This window comes from Strix aluco, chromosome 21, assembly GCF_031877795.1.
Source record: "Strix aluco isolate bStrAlu1 chromosome 21, bStrAlu1.hap1, whole genome shotgun sequence".
Lineage (NCBI taxonomy): Eukaryota > Metazoa > Chordata > Aves > Strigiformes > Strigidae > Strix > Strix aluco.
The window spans coordinates 3,591,806-3,612,352 of record NC_133951.1 but is presented as its reverse complement, the minus strand read 5'-3'; the positions used below and the strand labels follow the sequence as shown (position 1 = coordinate 3,612,352).

The 20,547-nt window shown below is 52.3% G+C and overlaps 2 protein-coding genes across 2 annotated transcripts; both read left to right on the top strand.

Annotated features, from left to right (window-relative positions):
• The first annotated feature begins 2,138 nt into the window (after positions 1 to 2,138).
• LOC141932952 (coiled-coil domain-containing protein 42-like) lies at positions 2,139 to 8,664 on the top strand. Its single transcript, XM_074847205.1, has 10 exons — positions 2,139 to 2,164; positions 3,755 to 3,866; positions 3,939 to 4,089; positions 4,735 to 4,885; positions 5,224 to 5,329; positions 5,455 to 5,559; positions 6,123 to 6,320; positions 7,077 to 7,298; positions 7,927 to 8,085; positions 8,566 to 8,664. The coding sequence occupies exons 1-10, from the start codon at positions 2,139 to 2,141 to the stop codon at positions 8,662 to 8,664; spliced, it is 1,329 nt and encodes a 442-aa protein (XP_074703306.1).
• A 6,849-nt stretch (positions 8,665 to 15,513) lies between these two features.
• Positions 15,514 to 19,977, top strand: LOC141932950 (coiled-coil domain-containing protein 42-like). Its single transcript, XM_074847204.1, has 8 exons — positions 15,514 to 15,553; positions 15,927 to 16,200; positions 16,539 to 16,644; positions 16,770 to 16,874; positions 17,436 to 17,633; positions 18,390 to 18,611; positions 19,240 to 19,398; positions 19,879 to 19,977. The coding sequence occupies exons 1-8, from the start codon at positions 15,514 to 15,516 to the stop codon at positions 19,975 to 19,977; spliced, it is 1,203 nt and encodes a 400-aa protein (XP_074703305.1).
• The last annotated feature ends 570 nt before the right edge of the window (positions 19,978 to 20,547 follow it).

Below are 20,547 nucleotides of genomic sequence, written 5' to 3'. Positions count from 1 at the left end.
CTTTCTGGGGGTTAAGCCAAAATCCTGTTGTGCTGGATGACTCAGAGAGAAGGTAGCAGGGAAGCAAAGTGGCGTGGGGGGAAAGGCACCGAGCAGTGACTCAGGCTCCCCCACCCCTTCCCTCTTACACATCAGCACGTTTATCCTCCATTGCCATCAGCATCAACGGCATTCACATCGAAGGGGCGGGCTGGGATGGGAACAGGTCAGAGGAAGCAGGTGCTGTTCGAAGGGGCCAGACCCTTGCCCACCACCAGAAAGGCTGCCTGGAGTTATCTCAGGGCAAGAAAACGAGGCAGGACTGGGACTGCATCTAGGACTGCACACTTGTTTAATAAGTGCTCCCTCTCCTGGGCCGTGGCCACACTGTCCCGGAGAAAATCCAAGTGCTTTGACAAATTGGGAGGTATCTCAGGCTGGAGAGACTCCTGAAGTGGGGCAGGGACCTTCCCTCAGCTCCAGACGGTCCCAGTTCCACGTGAAACTAGTCTCCCAACTGCAAAAGACCCTGGGCACTCAATGAAGATACCATGTTTGAACGTCCTCATGCTGTCTGTGCCCACCAAGACACAGCATCATGCTCTCCCTGGACAGAAGCTCATCTTCTCCCTTAAGCCTGTCCCCTGGGGACCTAAGAACCAGGGAAGGATACTGGGAAGAGATTTGGCCATCCAAAATCATGCCACTACAGAGCCCAGTGTGATTTAGAGGAACTGGCTATCACCAAGGGCGTTTTGTACTGCACTCTGGGAGGTTCTGAAGGCCAGAAGGGAAAGTCTGTATCAGCTTTCCATTAGCCTTCATCTCCAGGGACTTCAAGAGCAGAGGAGATTTAAAAGAAAAAAAAAAAAAAATGCAGTCTCCTTCAAGGAGTAAAAAGGTGGGGGATGTACCTAAGGGACGAACAGAAAACGTTTCTCCTGGGTAACTATGACTCAGAAATGGCATTTTCTATATTCTAATATGGGATGTCAAGTCAGAGGTAATTTATTCATGGCAAGCTGATGCAGTTGCTATGGAGAGCATAATAGGAAGAAACTCTTTTTTAATGCATGGTGTATTGAGGAGGAAAGCGTTTGTTGAAGATAAAACCTCAGTGTGAGGATAAAAGCGGCAAATGGTGATTAGGAACATAATTAAAAAATAAAAATCTGTCTGCAAGCACTTTCACCACAGCTGTGAAATGCAAGGTCTGATCTCACCCTGCTCAGCTTCCCTCCGGGTGGGCAGAGCACCGATCCCAGCTCGGGGTTTCCCATCCACTGGACATCAGCCCAGGAGCGTCCAGCACTCTGGGAAGCCGGTCTGCTGATGGGGTCTGTTGGGTTTGGGTGATTCATGGGTGGGTTTGTCCATCCTGTGGGTAAGAGGGTGCTACAAGACAGAGGATGGAGTCAGTGCAGATGCCCAGAGCACCATGGTGCTGCACAGTGGGTACCTTTGTGTCACTGGGTACTTAAAATTCAGGTCTCTTTGTGTTAGGCCAGCCAGCAGCCTTTTCGCCTTCAGGGGAAAATACACACAAGGTGTATTTTCAGACCCACTTGGTCATCCATGACTTTCTCTCTCCAGCCATCACAGCATTTCCTACCCCTCTATATCAAATCTTGCTCCCCCAAGCACTGCTTTCTCCTCCTCCTACCCTCCCAACCACAAGGACTGAGATCACCTTTCCTAGCTTCGGTTGTCCCTATGTCCCCAGGATAGTGGCTGTTTGGCACTAGTCCCCCTTTTGATTCCTTACTAATCTTTCTGACACAGATGCTGGACCTGAATGTCCTCTCCACAGTAGACAGCTGTTCTGGGCAGAGCTGTGGCCAGGCAATGCAAGCTTGAAGGGCTCCATCAAAGCCTGGATATGCTGGAGACGACTGTTGGGTGACATGTGAAAGGGATCATCCTTGAAAACATGAAAGAGCCCAGAGGAACACTGGCAGGGGGGACCCCTGAGTGATACCGTGACCCGGCCATGCTGGGGACCACCACAGGAAGCCACGAGCACATACAAGCTTCATCAGTGCAACCATGGAGGAACTCAGAAAACAACAGCAGACCGGGGATCCCCAGTGACACACCCAGACAGACCTGGTCACACTGTCCAGGCTTTTCCTGGGGTTGTCCCAGGAGAGGCTCACCCCATGTGCCACATGGGAAACCCGTCAAGGTGAGTCCATGGGAGCCACTCTCCAGAGCACCTTCCCAACACCCTGGTAGTGACAGGGCATCTCACACCACAACTTCTGGACTTAACAGTCCTGTCCTCAGCCAGTTCAATGTCTCACACAGATGATGACCCTGGGAACTCCTGGCCTCAGACAAGGGCATTAGAGTGTTTGCTGCAGTGCCTGTATTTTATGCTGGTCATTGTGGCATTGTGGTGATGACAAGGAGCGAATGTCACAAGGTGCTGTACAGATGGGGCACACACAGATCTCCAATCAAAGCAGCTCCGCTGTCTGCCAAAACAGGGGAGGTGGAGGCAGGAGCAGGGAGAATCCATGAGATAACGTTGGTGATGGCTGGCATGTGGGGATGACACACAAGGAAGGCTGAGAGTAACACAAGTGATTGGAGTTTGGCTCTCTGCTGTGCTACACCAGCGGGCACTGCAGCTCCCCACTGCCAACACGTGGCAAAAAGGATGCACAGGAAGGGGCTTTCCCTGGGCACAGAGCACCCCTGAACCCTCTGCCATTTGATTGACCCTCCTTGGACTCAGTCACAGCTTCTACTGATCAGTAAGAATAAAATCCAGTGGTGACTTCTCCTTCATTCATAAGCCTGCAGGCAGCATTAGTTTTGCTCAGAGCATTCAGCGTGGAAAGCGAGAACCCCAACCTCAGGGATTTTGTTATGGGCTGATCTTTCTATCCTTGCTGTGGAAGGGCAGCACCTCCTCAAGAAAAACAAAATACCATGAAGCCAAAGGCACAGGGGCAGCCCCTCAGTGTTATATGTGCCTAACAAGCAGGAAGGTGACTGATGACATCACTTGTTCCCTGGAGCTTGTCTGTCATTTGTGTGACAAAATGATATAATGGGGAATTCTCAGTCAGACTGGGAAGTCAGCCAGTGCTTCCCCTTGGAAATGTCTGTCTCTAATCAGTCATAATGATAATGAACTTTAATTGCTTGAAGTGCTGATCCTGGTGCCCAGCACCTGCCTCAGATGGCTCTCCCCAGAATTGTAGGGTTTTTGTAATTTCAGACAGTGCAGTTCAGCCACTGGAGGACAAGAACACACACGGCTCCACAGCTCTGCTTGTGTGAAAGAGCAGGCCACTGTTGCTTCCCAGGCAGACGCTGCCCCAGCTCCTGGCTCTGCAGCAAGTACTTGAAATTCAGACATGCTGAGACCTTCCTGGTTGCTCATTTGGTGGGTTCCCGTGCTCAGCTGGGGACCAGCAGTTCCTCCAGCCCAGGGGATGCAAGGCTGGGCAGGACTTTTCCAGAGAGGATCCCTGCCTGCTAGAGGAAGGGCTGAGCCCCCTCACCTCTCAGGCAGGCACAAAGCCCTGCTCCCAGACAAGACTTGTCTCACTCCCAGACAAGACTCGTCCCTGCCAAGGTCCAGAAACTGCTCCAGAAGACCAGGCTTAATCTGCCTCACCTATTGGGATGGGAACAGCCCCATGATGACCTCGGGATGAACAGAAGGGAAGTCACCTGTCACTGTTGGGACCGATTTGAACCTCAGTAATAAAAGCCAGGCCTATACACTGCTTTGCCTTGGGTCATTTGTCTCTAAATGAAGCATCTCTCATATAACAAATGGTGCCTTCCTGGGCCATACATCTTGCTGTTTAAAGTGCCAGATGGCTCCGGCAGACTTTCCCCAGCTCCTCCTGGTTTACAATGAGCAAGGGGTGAGTTTGCCTGAAAACAATTTCCCTAATGCAAGTCAGGGTTGTAACAGACATGAAGACTTCTCCCCCCAGAGAGTCATAGCTTTTTCCACCAAGCCAGGGATATTTCCACTTCAGTGGCTCACAGAAATGCTTTTGTATGTTAAGCCAGAGACTGACAGAAGCAAACATCAGTGGGTGAAATCTTCTGTAGAAGGAGCAGACCCCAAGGTCACCATCATCTGTAGGTTTTTCCCACCTGGCCCATGAATATCACCCCTTTATTTTTGGCAATAGAACTTGTTCAAATGCCTTGATCTGTGAAAAAAAAAAAATCAGTTAACTTTTAGCGAATGGTAGACCTCAGAGGGAACAGAGAGGGAACCATGGGCAGTACGGTGATCAGGCATCCCTGAGGATGTGCCTCGGTTTAATTGTCTGTCCATCTGGTGTTTTGGGAGAGAAGGAGCAAGCTGAGCTCTGAGAGTGGGATGTGGATGTCGGGGGTGCTGAAATACCTGCCCAAGACAGCAGAGGTCACAGGACACAGGGGCTGATTTTTAACAGAGGAAGAACCAGAGAAAATGAGAGGAAGGGAAAGAAATCTGCCTTTTTTCATCCATCCTTTAGTGCTGAAGAGTCCTGGACACAGTGGTCAGTCCCCCTCACTGGCGTGGGGGAATCACCCGGCTTCAGTTGCCAGGTAACCACCTGAGCATTGTCTAAGTACCCTGGCAACCATTCCATGTCAACTGGCCACCAACAGCCAGTGGCCACAGTCACGACTGGGGCAAGGACGGTCCTGGAAAGCGGAGGCAAGAGGCACCCAGGGGCTCACCCCCTGCCCGGCTGCCTTTCCCACTGCTAAGCTCTCAGGCTTGCAGGGCAGCTCCCAGGCTGACCTGGGAGAGTAGCAGTGCCAGGAGAACCTGGGCTCTCTGGGCCCTGCTGGTGGCTGGAGTGATAGCCACCATGGAAGATGAGGACCTGTTGGCCTATTTCCGCACACACTACAAGCAGCACCTCCCGCCCTTGCTCAGGTGAGAGGGTCCTCCATCCACCTCCTTCCCTTCCATTCTCTTCTCCTGTCTCCTCCATCCCTCCTTCTCCCACTGTGGCAAACTCCCATCCCTTATCTCCACCACTTCTGTCTCCTTTTGTACCTCCCTTCCCCAGCCCTGTTCCTCCCTGTCGCACCTCCTTGCTCTGTCAGTGGGATCCATGCTGGGGGAGGGGTGAGGATGCCATGCTGCCAGATGGGATCTGAGATGGTGTTGCTTTGCTCTGTGTCCTGGGTGGGGTGACAGGGCAGGGCAATCCAACACTCTGCCAAGGTACTGGACCCAGTGTGTAACCTCGAGGAAAACTTCTCTGGCAGGGAACTCGGACTGACCGAGGAGGACTCCCCATCTCCATTTATTCGCCTTCAGAAGAAGAAGAGACAAGACCAACTGATGCACAAGGTTCTGGAGGTGAAAGAAGAGGTGAGAAAGCTGGGAGGGTGCTGGGACATGGTTGTGAGGGTTTGTGGTTTTTTGGAGGGCAGCAGCGGGCAGGTGACTGGCTCTAGGTGCAGGTAGCCATATCATGCTCATTCTGGTGCTGCCAGGCCTTTAGGGAGAGGATGAAAGTCATATCCTGCCGGTGGAGGGACCTCCACGCCAAGGAAGCTCAGCTGAAAACCTACATGGAGAAATCTGGGAAGATTTTAAAGGTACACCTGCCCCTGATCAGCTCGGCTGACATAAGCCTGAGCCACACCACCACCTCCTCCCCTCCCTTGGGGAGACAGTCTTGGGCCACCATGTCTGTCCAAGCCTCCCTTGAGCCTGGACGTCTGAAGAGGCCTGGCAGGGCTTTTTACCTCAGATGTGGAAAGCCCTGGTAGGGATTTGGCAGAAGAGAGCTTGTCCTGAACCAGCGTGATCTCCTGGGTGCCCCAAACATCCCCCAAGAAGGGCCTCAGCCTGTGCCCATTGTTGACACCCATGTGCCTTCCAGGGACAGATACCAGCAGGTCTGAAAATCAGAACGCCATCCCAGGTGTCTGTCTCCAAGCCTGAAGGGTCAATGCAAGAGGGATGGCCTCTTGCATTTTTCACAGGGAGTGAAAATGCTCCCAGGGGTGCTCCAGTACTGGTCTCTCCTCTGTGAAGGTATCTCCTCCCAGTGCTGTTGAGTGACCCAGCTCCATCTTCCCTTGCCTTCCTTTGCCTCTGTGTGTGTGTGTGTGTGTGTGTGTGTGTGTGTGTGTGTTGGTGGAGGAAACTTCATCAGGAAAATGATAAGATCCAAATGAAAGCTCTGAAGAGAGCCGGCAAAGAGAGGGAGATGAAGATACAAAAGGAGAGTGAGCTTTTGAGAGCTAAGAGGGAACTGGAAGCCCTGAGAAATGAGCACCGGAAACTCTCCAACAAAGTGCAGAAGTACTCCATCTTCAACCAATATTTGGAAGATGTAGTGAAGATCTCACAGGTGAGTTCAGATATGAGATAGACAGATCATGGCCTCAAGGAGGGCCTTACATGGGTGTTAAACCTAGAGGAGATAATGCAAGTCCAGGGAAATCATAACACTTGGTCAAACCCAGAGACTTCAGATGGGATGGAAAGAGGTTCCCTGCAACTAACGTGAGCCAAGGGGACCAGTTAGGGGAGGAGGACCAGAAAAGGAGGTGAAGGCCTGACAAAACAAAAAAAAAATTCTTAGAAGGAGGAAAAGCACAGGGCTGAAGGGAATGGGGACCCCTTTGTGTCACTGTTTCATGTCACATTGATAGTTTGTGAGAATTGAAAAGCTGCCTGGGAATGGGAACCCAGGCACTTGTCAGAAAAGCTGTGCCCTCTCTCAAGGATACCCGGGCATCACTCCATGCATCGCTCATACTCCTGCAGTCCCAGCTGCCCCCCTCCCATGTCTAGGTGACTCAGCGCTGGCAATTGCAGTTGTGCTTTGTGTTTTATCAGAGCACCACTCACCTAGGGTAGAAGTGCAATATCTCACCTCGCTTATGGCAGTGACAGCTCTGGGACTGTCACAGTGGGATGCCTTCGTACAGGGAATGTGGCAATGCTCACAGACCAACTGGGGCAGTCTCGTCAAGAAGGGAAGATCTTTCAGCTGGGGGAGGTGTTGTCCCTGGTCAGGGGAGGGTGACAAACGGCACGGGACTTGCAGTCCTGATGAGGGGAAGGCAGGGGGATTACTAACACTTGGAGCCCTGTGCTGCAGTTTGAGGAGATCCAGGACGTCATTCGGCGCTACAGGATGCCACTGAGGACACACAAGCACCTGCTGCAGGCACAACAGGGATACAAGGAAATGTCCAAGCAAGCCAAGGTGCTCCTGGACCAGTACACAGCAGAGAAAGAAGCTGAGATCCTGCAGTACAAAAACGAGCTGGCGCAACTCCAACTATGTTTTGACCAGGCTCAAAGTGACATCCTTTCCTGGGTGAGGAAATATGGGATGGGCAGGGGAAGATCTGTTTTCATCCTTTGCACAGCATCTGCCTACACCTTCTCCTCCCTCCTTACCAGTCCAAAAGTGACCAGACTGGTGGTAAACTGGACTGTAATGAGGCACATCGATGTGTAGCCAGTGCTCAGTGTTCAGAAATGCCCTCAGCTCTGCTGGCCTCTGCTCCCCTTGTATCACCCTGAGGAGGCCTTGCCAAATTCCCTTATTGGATACTCCAGGATCCAGGAGTTGGATCCCATCAGGCAGAGCTGGAAAGAAGGTCTGGGAGGGTGGCAGTGGGATGTGTTGCTCCCAGGGTATCAGCTATTCCTGCTGTGGGGAGTGCAAATGGGGCCTGCACGGAGGACCTGCCAGAGTGAGGACTGCACGAGCTGGCAGAGAGATGGGGAGGCTCCTGGGGCAAGGAGCAGCTGTGGTGATTCCTGGATCTGCTTCCACCAGACAAGCTGAACCACTTCCAGTGCAGCCCTGGGCAAGAACAGGTTCTTCCTGGCAAAACAGACGAGTGTAGAAGTTAGGGTCTCCAAGCCAGGGTCTCCAGTGCTGAAGCAGCATCTCTGCTGGGGCATGTTCCCATGCTGCATATCTACTTCCCTCTCAGGAGACTTCCTGGGCCAACATCCAGAACACGACTCGCAAGAAAACCCTGAAGCTGGGGACCATCAAGCTGGCCATCTTAAGCCTCTTCCAGTGCATGAGCACACAGCTGAAAGCAAACCCGAACGTGCCAATGGATGACAGCCACAGGCAGCTGGACATGGTAGGCTCAAGCCAAACCCCTTCTCCCTGTCCAGAAAGAGGATCAGTAATGACTCTCAGCTGCCCAAAGAGAGGGAAGAGCCCGTAGAATGTGCCTCCCAGACACCCTCCTTTTCACCTGGGCTCTCTCTTGGGCACAGGGAATGGGCAGAGGACACCAGGCAAACCTGTCTCATCCAAGGAGTCAGAGAAGGGTGTGGATCCCTGTGGGGGCAGGAGTGGGAGGCAGGCAGGCTGGGGCAGGGGATGCAGGGGATGCAGATCAACACATGGCCAAGATTTGGTTTCATTCACCCTTGCCCTGAACTCAGGCTCACCCAGAAAAGCCCATTCTGATGGTGCAGATCCAGCAAGGCAAATGCCTTATCCTCCTGCTCAGTTTGGTTGGTGAAATGTGACCTCCAAAAGGGCCAACAAGCTCCCCTGTGCCTCCTGTTCCCACCCCTGCTCTGAGCTCTGCCATCTCTCTTCCCCACCCTAGATTCAGCGGTTTATCCGGGACTTCACAGAGATCGCTATGGAGGTGAAACAGAAGGACATGCAGAACCGCCAGCGAGCATCTACACCTACAGAGCTATGAGGGATGTGCCAACATGACCTGCTCTGCCAGCAAAGGCTCAACAGGGTGGGAAGAGAAAGAGGACAAAGGGCCCTACAGATATTGTAGACTCCATCACAGGTTACAGCAGTGAAGTTTCATACCTTTCTGGCTCTTCTGTCCTACACAGTTGCTAACACCTTTTTTACTATTAAAAATAACCAAATATTTTAAGGTGTCTTCATTTCCTGGGAGGATTGAAAACATCAGAGCAGCTCCATCCCACAGCTTCCCCCCAGATGCCATTCAGAAGGGGTGCCTTCCCTGGCAGATGGTATTCTGGTTGCAGGAGACAGTGTCCCAGCAAAGCATGCAAGATAGGGAGAGCAGGCTGGGACAGGAGTATAGTCTCAAATAGGGATTAGTACTAGTGTCCACATTTGGACCTCCTACTCAGCCTAAGCCCTGAGATATTTGAGAGGGATGTCTCAATGGGGTGGGGGGACTGTGCTTTGGGAGAGCTTCAGAGATTTTCCACCACTACACTACACCCAGCACATCTTTGGGTGTGGATTTCTCTGCACAGCCATGTGCTATGTAGTAAAACTCACCTTCCCCCTCAAGCTGTTAGAGAAAGTGTGGAGAACAGATCTAGGTGAAGGATGAACCAGCCAAAGCTATTGCACCACGCATTTAGCCACTCATCGTGAGTGCTGACATGATGAATACAAAACAAAAGGACCAAAAATGACTCTGGAGACACACTGTGGAGTTCAGGCCAGTCTCAGAGTCTTTTGGGGAGGACATTTTAATGGACCAAGGATCCAATGACATTAGCTCACAAATTTTGAGGCAAGACCATTGATCACACGTGCTTGCTCCCTTCCCTCCTGTCCTGAGCCAGTGGATTCAGCTAATGCATCCTCCAGAAAAGTCTGAGTCCAGCTGGTCTACGTTTATAAAGCCTGGGGGTTGCTCAGGCACCTGACCCCTTCCTTTGAGAGTGAAGAAAGCACAGATTAACTCCCTCCCTGCCCCAAATCTGTGCTTTCATGAGCGACAAGGAAAACAGATGCACCTCAGAGCTGGTGCTGGCTGCTTGTTTGGAAAGCAGAGGAAGGATGAGTTCAGGGCAGGAACACCTGGTACAGAGGCTGCTCCCTGTGCGTCTTTGCTGTTGCTACCTCTGCAAGTTTGAATTCATAGGTCAATTAGAAACATAGTACCTTTGGTCAGGTCTCAGCAAGAACTCACCCAGGAAACCCAATTTCCCTCAAGCCTCTGAGCTCAGCCCCGTGTTGGGCCATTGAAGCTTAGCACGTTGCCATCCATCAGCAGAAGATGACCCTGTGCAGTGTCCACAGTGATGCTGGTGCAGAAGAAAACACAACAGTGAAAGCCTCCATTGCAGGTGCAAGGGCAGGAATTGCTTCTCAGCTGTTCCGTGTGGAAGAAGAGTTCATTTCTTTCTGAAACCTTGACATGTAAATGCAATGTGGGCCACGACGTGCCCTATGTTCTTCTGAATACATCCCCAGAGCAGTGGGAGGTGAATGGCAGTTCGCATTTCAGATAGCAAGGAAAAGTAAAAGCTGTTGCAACTTTATGTAGCTACCATGTGCCTACACTTTAATGATTATATTATGTTCATTCTGTAAAGCAGGGATAATAACTATCAGGGAGGGGCAAGAGTGGGCTGCTCCTCGAGGGAGGAGCTAAGGTGACAGCAAAGCAGGCAGGAGGATATCCTCACTGACAGGATGAGGTGGTGTGCGAGCAAGAGCAGAAAGCTTCATGGCTGTGTCCAGTGATTCCCAAGCTAGTCTGCAGTGATGAGGCAGGTCCAAGGTGAAGCCAGAACGTCAAGTCAGCAAAGCAAGGTGAGAATCATCCAGGTACAAGGCTGAGCACAGGCTTACCTGCAAAGCAAGGACCAAGGGCAAGGATCTAAGAATAAATGTAGCTCCCGAGCAAAGCAGAAGAAGCTTCAGTGAAGGCTCCACACAGCTCCTTCTCATGCCTTATCTGTTTTTCCAGCAGTCTGATCCCAGGTTACATGGCTGTCCCACATCAGGGCTGACCTTGAGCACAGGCAACCAAAACCCTGGCAGGTGGGGAAAGGCTCACAGAGCCTGTGGGTGCACTGAGAGCCCTGGCATTAACACCTCCTTGCTGTGGGCTGGGAGTCCCACAGTGCGGACATTTGCCAAGGCCATATTGCTTCTTGTGGCAGGAGCCCAGATTCATGTCCTACTCTTCAGTACTGTGGTCTGGGCTCTGAGCTGCTGCCTGCACTGGAAAAGTCAACCCATGACTCATCTGAGCAGACGTTTGTGCCCTTGCATCTCATCTCAGCAGTGACATATCCAAAGGGACCAGGAGCATTTACACCCATCCTGAGAGGTGACTCAGCTGTCCCGTCTCCTGTCACCCACAGCCACCCCCTCACCCACTTTGATGCATCCCAGTAGTGGCAGCTGACGGGAGGTAATGGGAGCTAATGGGATCTAATGGGAGAGGAGCAGCTCTGCCCAGCCACTGAGGAAGGCAGGGGGCTGCAGCTCTGAGCCTGCCACTCTGTGAGTGATCATCTGAGGGCATGGCTGTCTCCAGGCTGGGCTTATGGAGAGGACAGACTGACGGGCCAGGTTTCCTGAAGTCCATTGGACACTGGGTGCTGGTCAATTTGGAGACTTGTCTCTTATCTGGATGCCTGAGCTGAGCTCTTCTGAGGAACCTTCAGCACGTGACAGGAAGACAACACATTGGTCCAACCAGGCACTTTCTGATCTCTTTCAATATATTTTCTTCCTTTCATTCAGCAGACAGTGTCCATCTGTCAGCCCGTACATCACACTCAGCATGTCCCTTACAGCTCTACTCAAAGGCCAAGTTGAAGACCTGTGCTCCTGACTGGTCCTGATGGCCTGTCTGCTCCTGCTCAGCCCCAGCACCCCTCACCATCTTGAACATGAAGCCACAGCACGTGCGGATGCTGGTCTGCAGCATCATTTGCTGGAAATGCTTGGTTCTGTGGCCCCATCCATGCCCCCACACAGTGAAATGCCTGATTTTAGAAAGTCAGAGACCAGCAATTGAAACTTGAGGGCAGACTTTGCCTTTTCTTATGTGCCATTTGTGCCACAGCAGCAGAACAAAGATAGCAGATCCTCCCCAAAACAAAGTCCTTACCCAGGCATGAGTAAGCCATACTCAAGTCCCATATTTCTGGGAGGCATTGCAACTAACTCTTCTTCCTCCATATCGCTGGATGGATGGCATTGCTCCTCAGATGCAGCACTGTGACCTTCTGACCAGCTGAGCAAGTTCTTGAAAAGAGTCAGTGTCAGGCTGTCTGCCACAGGGATCGCAGATAAGCTACTGGAGGGAGAAACCAGGAGCCCAGGGATCTCTGTGAGCACATCAGGGGAAGGGAGTTATCCCCAGAGACCTGCCAGATGTCTTTGTCATGAGCAGAGTGGTGGGACAAAGCTGTGTCTAACACCAGCCTGGATTAGACCCAGCCAAGCTGCTGGAAGGACAGAGAGGGGTGACACAGAAGAGATGCTGTCTCTGGCCTTCTCCTAGGTGGGAAGGCATGACAAGAGGGTATTTCCTTGACTGCTCCAGAGGAGATCTGATTCCTGTCTGAGCCATGTCTAGTGGTCTTCACAGCCAGCAGCACACTCAAAGTGATGAGACCACCACAACAGCACTTTTTGACTTTTCAGCCCAAATGATTCTGTGTCCTTGTAGAGATGAGACTACTGGAGAGGCTCTGACCAGCTTATAGAGTACAGGTTGTGCCCTGGATGGCTACAAGATGTCTAAATAACCTGAGTTCCTCACCTCTCCTCACATGACAAGGAACACCTAAAGATGCCTCTTCAAGAAGCCTTGGCAGGAGACTGTGCCCATGGGTTAAAGGGGACAAGGCCGTACCCCAAGTGTGCACTGTCACTGTCGTGACTGAGGTGAAGGGATCCTTGGTCAGGCTGGCCTGGAAGGGGAACCAGGGGTATAGGGGTGGGGGGGACAGACACTGGCTGCTCCGGCCTATGAAACTCATCCTTCCTCTTCCCTTTCCCAGGCAAGCTGGGAAGGAAAGAAACCCTCTAAGGCAAAGCCAGCCGAGACATCCCCAGCTGATCAGAAGGACAAGCTCTGCTCTCATCACTTGTGAGATGCCAGAAGATGCCAAGCTAGAGCTGTGCTGGTCCTGGAGTTCTGTTCCAGAGAGGCAACTATCAGGGTTGCCAGGGTTTCCTGGACCATCCACCATGCTCCCCTTCTCCTGCTTGCTGGAGCTGTCCTGCTGGCTCAGGGACCTCAGCACCAGCAGAGGAGATGGCAGGACCCACTGCCCGAACACAGTGTGCTGAGCATCGCAAAGATGCCGTTCCTACCAGCTCTATTCTCTTTCTTGGGCTCTATTCACTTTCTTGTGACTCACGATGCCGTGGGATATGGACGCAAAGACTAAAATTACCTAATCAGGTATCAGGGTTTCTCTTCTGTGATGCTGTGGATAATAAACAAGCTTTTTTGTGTTAATAGCCTGACTTCTCCTTGGGGAATCGCAGGGTTTGCATTTGTTTGCATTGTGTTTTTTGGGTTTGGGTGGGTTTTTTTGTAAGATTTTTTTTTTTTCTCTTGGCACAGAGAAGAGATGATTAAAGTATTGGCTAAATCTGCAGTCTGTTTTGCCTCTTGTTGATGGAAAATCCCCAGCACATTGAGTTGTTGTCATTCGTTTAATCTGGACTGTGTCAACATTTCCTCTGGAGCAGCCTGCTCTTCCACCAGTGTGGGCATGAGCTGGCAACGCCAGTGCTCGCTGCTGCACTCCCTGCTCTGCGGGACAGCTCTGCCCCAGCACTGATGGTGGGATTCCCACTGGAGCGGCTTGTGCCCCAGAGCGGCCAGATGCAGAGAGGCCACCATGCAGTGCAAGAGACACGCTCTGACACAGAGCACGGCTGTACGGAAAGACGCTGTCAGCTCCGGATCCCTTAGGATGCTCACCTGGAGACCTGCTACCTCCTCTCTTAGGCATTCTGCAAGGAGGCACGAGGACAACCCTGTGCTAGCACTGACCACTGTCTTCAGAAGTGACTTCAGAAGACACTGCTGGCTTGTTCACCCCATGATTAGCACTTCCCCGGGACTTGGCATGCCAAGCACCATTGGGTGCCAGATGGCAAAAGACATGGAAGTCATTAAACCCGAATTAGAGCATTGGTTTTGTGCATTCCAGCCACCTGCTCCAAGAGAGGATGTGGGTGCCAGAGCTTCCTGGTCCCCTCTCAGCAGTCGCTGGCATAAAAGCACGTCGCATCTGTGAGTGACTGCAAGCTTCCCTGGTCCTACACAACTGACAAGACCCAGCAAAGCACAGACTCTGCCCCACCTCTCTGCTCCTACTCAGCCCATCTCCCACCTCCTTGCCTTCTCCAGCATGTCCACCATAAGGCACTTCTCCTATGTTCATAATGACCCATCCCAAGGACAGGAAACACCGAAACCCATGAGATCCTATGGTTTGCAGGCCTGCCAGTCCTGCTTCTCCTTCTGAGAGCACTTGGGGGCGGGATACAGGAGGGCCAAGAGAAGAGATGGTGCAGCCAGACCCCCTTCAGTGCTCCACTAAGCAAAATGCCACATATAGAAGACGATGTTCCACAGCCTCCCTATGAATGGTGTCATTGAGGCTTGATGAGGACAGAAGGCTGTTACCAGTGAAGACATATATCAAAAGAATTCAGGGCTCTGAGCATTAAAGGGTATTAACCCAGGAAGGCAGTTTCTTGCCTTTCCAAAGATTTTTCAGGCTGGCCTAAAAGTGCAATGTTAGGTCAACAGCCAGAAATGGAAGGGCTGGCTATCTTGCTGCAGCAGCAGGAGCTGCTCTGTGCACCTGCAATACCAGGTGACTCCAAAGTCCAGCCTGACTATTTAGGATCTTGTTTCTGTTCCACTTCAACCACCCTGCTGTGACACAGCCTGAGAATCTCTCCACAAAGGTCCCAGGTGGGGAAAACATCTCTGAACCAAGCTTCCAACAGACATTTATTTGTTTGGGTTGAAATCAATGCACATGAAACAGTGTTGCTCCCGTGTGCTGCACACCTCTGCCCTCAGTTAAAATACAGGCCAAATAGTATGGTATGACCAGGACAGCAGCCTGTCTCCTTCACCATGACCAGCCACACAAAATACAGGCCACAATAGTCCAGGACCTTGCCCATGTCCCCCTGGCCATCCTCCCTGCCTGCTCAGCAGCTGCAGTCTGGGTCTTGGGGCCTTGTAGGCCGGAGGTAGGGATGAATCAGCAACTTTTGAATCAAGGGCTTTGGCTCCCTCTCAGTTCAACCAAACAAACTGGCTTAGTTACTCTCCGTTCCCAAGAAGACCCCGGGGAAGGCAAGGACAGTGAGGGGGGCCTTCTGGGTCTTGAGCCTTTGGTCTGTGTGGATCAAAGCAAACACCCGCAGCACCACATCCGTGACTACAGTGACCAAGCAAAGCAGCCATTGGATACTTTCTGGAAGAGCAGGGAGTGAGTGACCAAATCTGTCCCATCAACTCCAGGATGGATGCTACTGATGATGGCCTGTCACCCCTGCTTGGACAACAGCCCCAGCTGTGTACTGCACCGCATTCCATTACACAGGGTTGACAAAGCAGAGAGGAGCTCTCTGCGACTTAATTTGCCGCTGTGATCTCAGGTTGCTCCCACCAGCCCACACTGAAGCCTCCACTAAGCAAAGAGAGCACCATGAACTGGCAGATGGTGGTTGTAGGATGCTGTAGGACATTAACAATGAGCAGCACAAAGCAAGCAGGCTTCAGAATGAGACCACTGAAGTCAACTCAGTTAACTTTTAGCGAATGGTAGACCTCAGAGGGAACAGAGAGGGAACCATGGGCAGTACGGTGATCAGGCATCCCTGAGGATGTGCCTCGGTTTAATTGTCTGTCCATCTGGTGTTTTGGGAGAGAAGGAGCAAGCTGAGCTCTGAGAGTGGGATGTGGATGTCGGGGGTGCTGAAATACCTGCCCAAGACAGCAGAGGTCACAGGACACAGGGGCTGATTTTTAACAGAGGAAGAACCAGAGAAAATGAGAGGAAGGGAAAGAAATCTGCCTTTTTTCATCCGTCCTTTAGTGCTGAAGAGTCCTGGACACAGTGGTCAGTCCCCCTCACTGGCGTGGGGGAATCACCCGGCTTCAGTTGCCAGGTAACCACCTGAGCATTGTCTGAGTACCCTGGCAACCATTCCATGTCAACTGGCCACCAACAGCCAGTGGCCACAGTCACGACTGGGGCAAGGACGGTCCTGGAAAGCGGAGGCAAGAGGCACCCAGGGGCTCACCCCCTGCCCGGCTGCCTTTCCCACTGCTAAGCTCTCAGGCTTGCAGGGCAGCTCCCGGGCTGACCTGGGAGAGTAGCAGTGCCAGGAGAACCTGGGCTCTCTGGGCCCTGCTGGTGGCTGGAGTGATAGCCACCATGGAAGATGAGGACCTGTTGGCCTATTTCCGCACACACTACAAGCAGCACCTCCCGCCCTTGCTCAGGTGAGGGGGTCCTCCATCCACCTCCTTCCCTTCCATTCTCTTCTCCTGTCTCCTCCATCCCGCCTTCTCCCACTGTGGCAAACTCCCATCCCTTATCTCCACCACTTCTGTCTCCTTTTGTACCTCCCTTCCCCAGCCCTGTTCCTCCCTGTCGCACCTCCTTGCTCTGTCAGTGGGATCCATGCTGGGGGAGGGGTGAGGATGCCATGCTGCCAGATGGGATCTGAGATGGTGTTGCTTTGCTCTGTGTCCTGGGTGGGGTGACAGGGCAGGGCAATCCAACACTCTGCCAAGGTACTGGACCCAGTGTGTAACCTCGAGGAAAACTTCTCTGGCAGGGAACTCGGACTGACCGAGGAGGACTCCCCATCTCCATTTATTCGCCTTCAGAAGAAGAAGAGACAAGACCAACTGATGCACAAGGTTCTGGAGGTGAAGGAAGAGGTGAGAAAGCTGGGAGGGTGCTGGGACATGGTTGTGAGGGTTTGTGGTTTTTTGGAGGGCAGCAGCGGGCAGGTGACTGGCTCTAGGTGCAGGTAGCCATATCATGCTCACTCTGGTGCTGCCAGGCCTTTAGGGAGAGGATGAAAGTCATATCCTGCCGGTGGAGGGACCTCCACGCCAAGGAAGCTCAGCTGAAAACCTACATGGAGAAATCTGGGAAGATTTTAAAGGTACACCTGCCCCTGATCAGCTCGGCTGACATAAGCCTGAGCCACACCACCACCTCCTCCCCTCCCTTGGGGAGACAGTCTTGGGCCACCATGTCTGTCCAAGCCTCCCTTGAGCCTGGACGTCTGAAGAGGCCTGGCAGGGCTTTTTACCTCAGATGTGGAAAGCCCTGGTAGGGATTTGGCAGAAGAGAGCTTGTCCTGAACCAGCGTGATCTCCTGGGTGCCCCAAACATCCCCCAAGAAGGGCCTCAGCCTGTGCCCATTGTTGACACCCATGTGTCTTCCAGGGACAGATACCAGCAGGTCTGAAAATCAGAACGCCATCCCAGGTGTCTGTCTCCAAGCCTGAAGGGTCAATGCAAGAGGGATGGCCTCTTGCATTTTTCACAGGGAGTGAAAATGCTCCCAGGGGTGCTCCAGTACTGGTCTCTCCTCTGTGAAGGTATCTCCTCCCAGTGCTGTTGAGTGACCCAGCTCCATCTTCCCTTGCCTTCCTTTGCCTCTGTGTGTGTGTGTGTGTGTGTGTGTGTGTGTGTGTGTTGGTGGAGGAAACTTCATCAGGAAAATGATAAGATCCAAATGAAAGCTCTGAAGAGAGCCGGCAAAGAGAGGGAGATGAAGATACAAAAGGAGAGTGAGCTTTTGAGAGCTAAGAGGGAACTGGAAGCCCTGAGAAATGAGCACCGGAAACTCTCCAACAAAGTGCAGAAGTACTCCATCTTCAACCAATATTTGGAAGATGTAGTGAAGATCTCACAGGTGAGTTCAGATATGAGATAGACAGATCATGGCCTCAAGGAGGGCCTTACATGGGTGTTAAACCTAGAGGAGATAATGCAAGTCCAGGGAAATCATAACACTTGGTCAAACCCAGAGACTTCAGATGGGATGGAAAGAGGTTCCCTGCAACTAACGTGAGCCAAGGGGACCAGTTAGGGGAGGAGGACCAGAAAAGGAGGTGAAGGCCTGACAAAACAAAAAAAAAATTCTTAGAAGGAGGAAAAGCACAGGGCTGAAGGGAATGGGGACCCCTTTGTGTCACTGTTTCATGTCACATTGATAGTTTGTGAGAATTGAAAAGCTGCCTGGGAATGGGAACCCAGGCACTTGTCAGAAAAGCTGTGCCCTCTCTCAAGGATACCCGGGCATCACTCCATGCATCGCTCATACTCCTGCAGTCCCAGCTGCCCCCCTCCCATGTCTAGGTGACTCAGCGCTGGCAATTGCAGTTGTGCTTTGTGTTTTATCAGAGCACCACTCACCTAGGGTAGAAGTGCAATATCTCACCTCGCTTATGGCAGTGACAGCTCTGGGACTGTCACAGTGGGATGCCTTCGTACAGGGAATGTGGCAATGCTCACAGACCAACTGGGGCAGTCTCGTCAAGAAGGGAAGATCTTTCAGCTGGGGGAGGTGTTGTCCCTGGTCAGGGGAGGGTGACAAACGGCACGGGACTTGCAGTCCTGATGAGGGGAAGGCAGGGGGATTACTAACACTTGGAGCCCTGTGCTGCAGTTTGAGGAGATCCAGGACGTCATTCGGCGCTACAGGATGCCACTGAGGACACACAAGCACCTGCTGCAGGCACAACAGGGATACAAGGAAATGTCCAAGCAAGCCAAGGTGCTCCTGGACCAGTACACAGCAGAGAAAGAAGCTGAGATCCTGCAGTACAAAAACGAGCTGGCGCAACTCCAACTATGTTTTGACCAGGCTCAAAGTGACATCCTTTCCTGGGTGAGGAAATATGGGGTGGGCAGGGGAAGATCTGTTTTCATCCTTTGCACAGCATCTGCCTACACCTTCTCCTCCCTCCTTACCAGTCCAAAAGTGACCAGACTGGTGGTAAACTGGACTGTAATGAGGCACATCGATGTGTAGCCAGTGCTCAGTGTTCAGAAATGCCCTCAGCTCTGCTGGCCTCTGCTCCCCTTGTATCACCCTGAGGAGGCCTTGCCAAATTCCCTTATTGGATACTCCAGGATCCAGGAGTTGGATCCCATCAGGCAGAGCTGGAAAGAAGGTCTGGGAGGGTGGCAGTGGGATGTGTTGCTCCCAGGGTATCAGCTATTCCTGCTGTGGGGAGTGCAAATGGGGCCTGCACGGAGGACCTGCCAGAGTGAGGACTGCACGAGCTGGCAGAGAGATGGGGAGGCTCCTGGGGCAAGGAGCAGCTGTGGTGATTCCTGGATCTGCTTCCACCAGACAAGCTGAACCACTTCCAGTGCAGCCCTGGGCAAGAACAGGTTCTTCCTGGCAAAACAGACGAGTGTAGAAGTTAGGGTCTCCAAGCCAGGGTCTCCAGTGCTGAAGCAGCATCTCTGCTGGGGCATGTTCCCATGCTGCATATCTACTTCCCTCTCAGGAGACTTCCTGGGCCAACATCCAGAACACGACTCGCAAGAAAACCCTGAAGCTGGGGACCATCAAGCTGGCCATCTTAAGCCTCTTCCAGTGCATGAGCACACAGCTGAAAGCAAACCCGAACGTGCCAATGGATGACAGCCACAGGCAGCTGGACATGGTAGGCTCAAGCCAAACCCCTTCTCCCTGTCCAGAAAGAGGATCAGTAATGACTCTCAGCTGCCCAAAGAGAGGGAAGAGCCCGTAGAATGTGCCTCCCAGACACCCTCCTTTTCACCTGGGCTCTCTCTTGGGCACAGGGAATGGGCAGAGGACACCAGGCAAACCTGTCTCATCCAAGGAGTCAGAGAAGGGTGTGGATCCCTGTGGGGGCAGGAGTGGGAGGCAGGCAGGCTGGGGCAGGGGATGCAGGGGATGCAGATCAACACATGGCCAAGATTTGGTTTCATTCACCCTTGCCCTGAACTCAGGCTCACCCAGAAAAGCCCATTCTGATGGTGCAGATCCAGCAAGGCAAATGCCTTATCCTCCTGCTCAGTTTGGTTGGTGAAATGTGACCTCCAAAAGGGCCAACAAGCTCCCCTGTGCCTCCTGTTCCCACCCCTGCTCTGAGCTCTGCCATCTCTCTTCCCCACCCTAGATTCAGCGGTTTATCCGGGACTTCACAGAGATCGCTATGGAGGTGAAACAGAAGGACATGCAGAACCGCCAGCGAGCATCTACACCTACAGAGCTATGAGGGATGTGCCAACATGACCTGCTCTGCCAGCAAAGGCTCAACAGGGTGGGAAGAGAAAGAGGACAAAGGGCCCTACAGATATTGTAGACTCCATCACAGGTTACAGCAGTGAAGTTTCATACCTTTCTGGCTCTTCTGTCCTACACAGTTGCTAACACCTTTTTTACTATTAAAAATAACCAAATATTTTAAGGTGTCTTCATTTCCTGGGAGGATTGAAAACATCAGAGCAGCTCCATCCCACAGCTTCCCCCCAGATGCCATTCAGAAGGGGTGCCTTCCCTGGCAGATGGTATTCTGGTTGCAGGAGACAGTGTCCCAGCAAAGCATGCAAGATAGGGAGAGCAGGCTGGGACAGGAGTATAGTCTCAAATAGGGATTAGTACTAGTGTCCACATTTGGACCTCCTACTCAGCCTAAGCCCTGAGATATTTGAGAGGGATGTCTCAATGGGGTGGGGGGACTGTGCTTTGGGAGAGCTTCAGAGATTTTCCACCACTACACTACACCCAGCACATCTTTGGGTGTGGATTTCTCTGCACAGCCATGTGCTATGTAGTAAAACTCACC

What these genes read in the sequence shown, in the direction of transcription:
- LOC141932952 (XM_074847205.1), top strand. Translation starts at nt 2,139, where the DNA reads ATGTGCCACATGGGAAACCCGTCAAG. An exon ending in CACATGGGAAACCCGTCAAG is followed by an intron (nt 2,165 to 3,754) that starts GTGAGTCCATGG and finishes CTCTAAATGAAG; the next exon opens with CATCTCTCATATAACAAATG. An exon ending in AATCTGGGAAGATTTTAAAG is followed by an intron (nt 5,560 to 6,122) that starts GTACACCTGCCC and finishes AAACTTCATCAG; the next exon opens with GAAAATGATAAGATCCAAAT.
- LOC141932950 (XM_074847204.1), top strand. Translation starts at nt 15,514, where the DNA reads ATGGTAGACCTCAGAGGGAACAGAGAGGGAACCATGGGCA. An exon ending in AAAGTGACATCCTTTCCTGG is followed by an intron (nt 18,612 to 19,239) that starts GTGAGGAAATAT and finishes CTTCCCTCTCAG; the next exon opens with GAGACTTCCTGGGCCAACAT. An exon ending in GCCACAGGCAGCTGGACATG is followed by an intron (nt 19,399 to 19,878) that starts GTAGGCTCAAGC and finishes TCCCCACCCTAG; the next exon opens with ATTCAGCGGTTTATCCGGGA.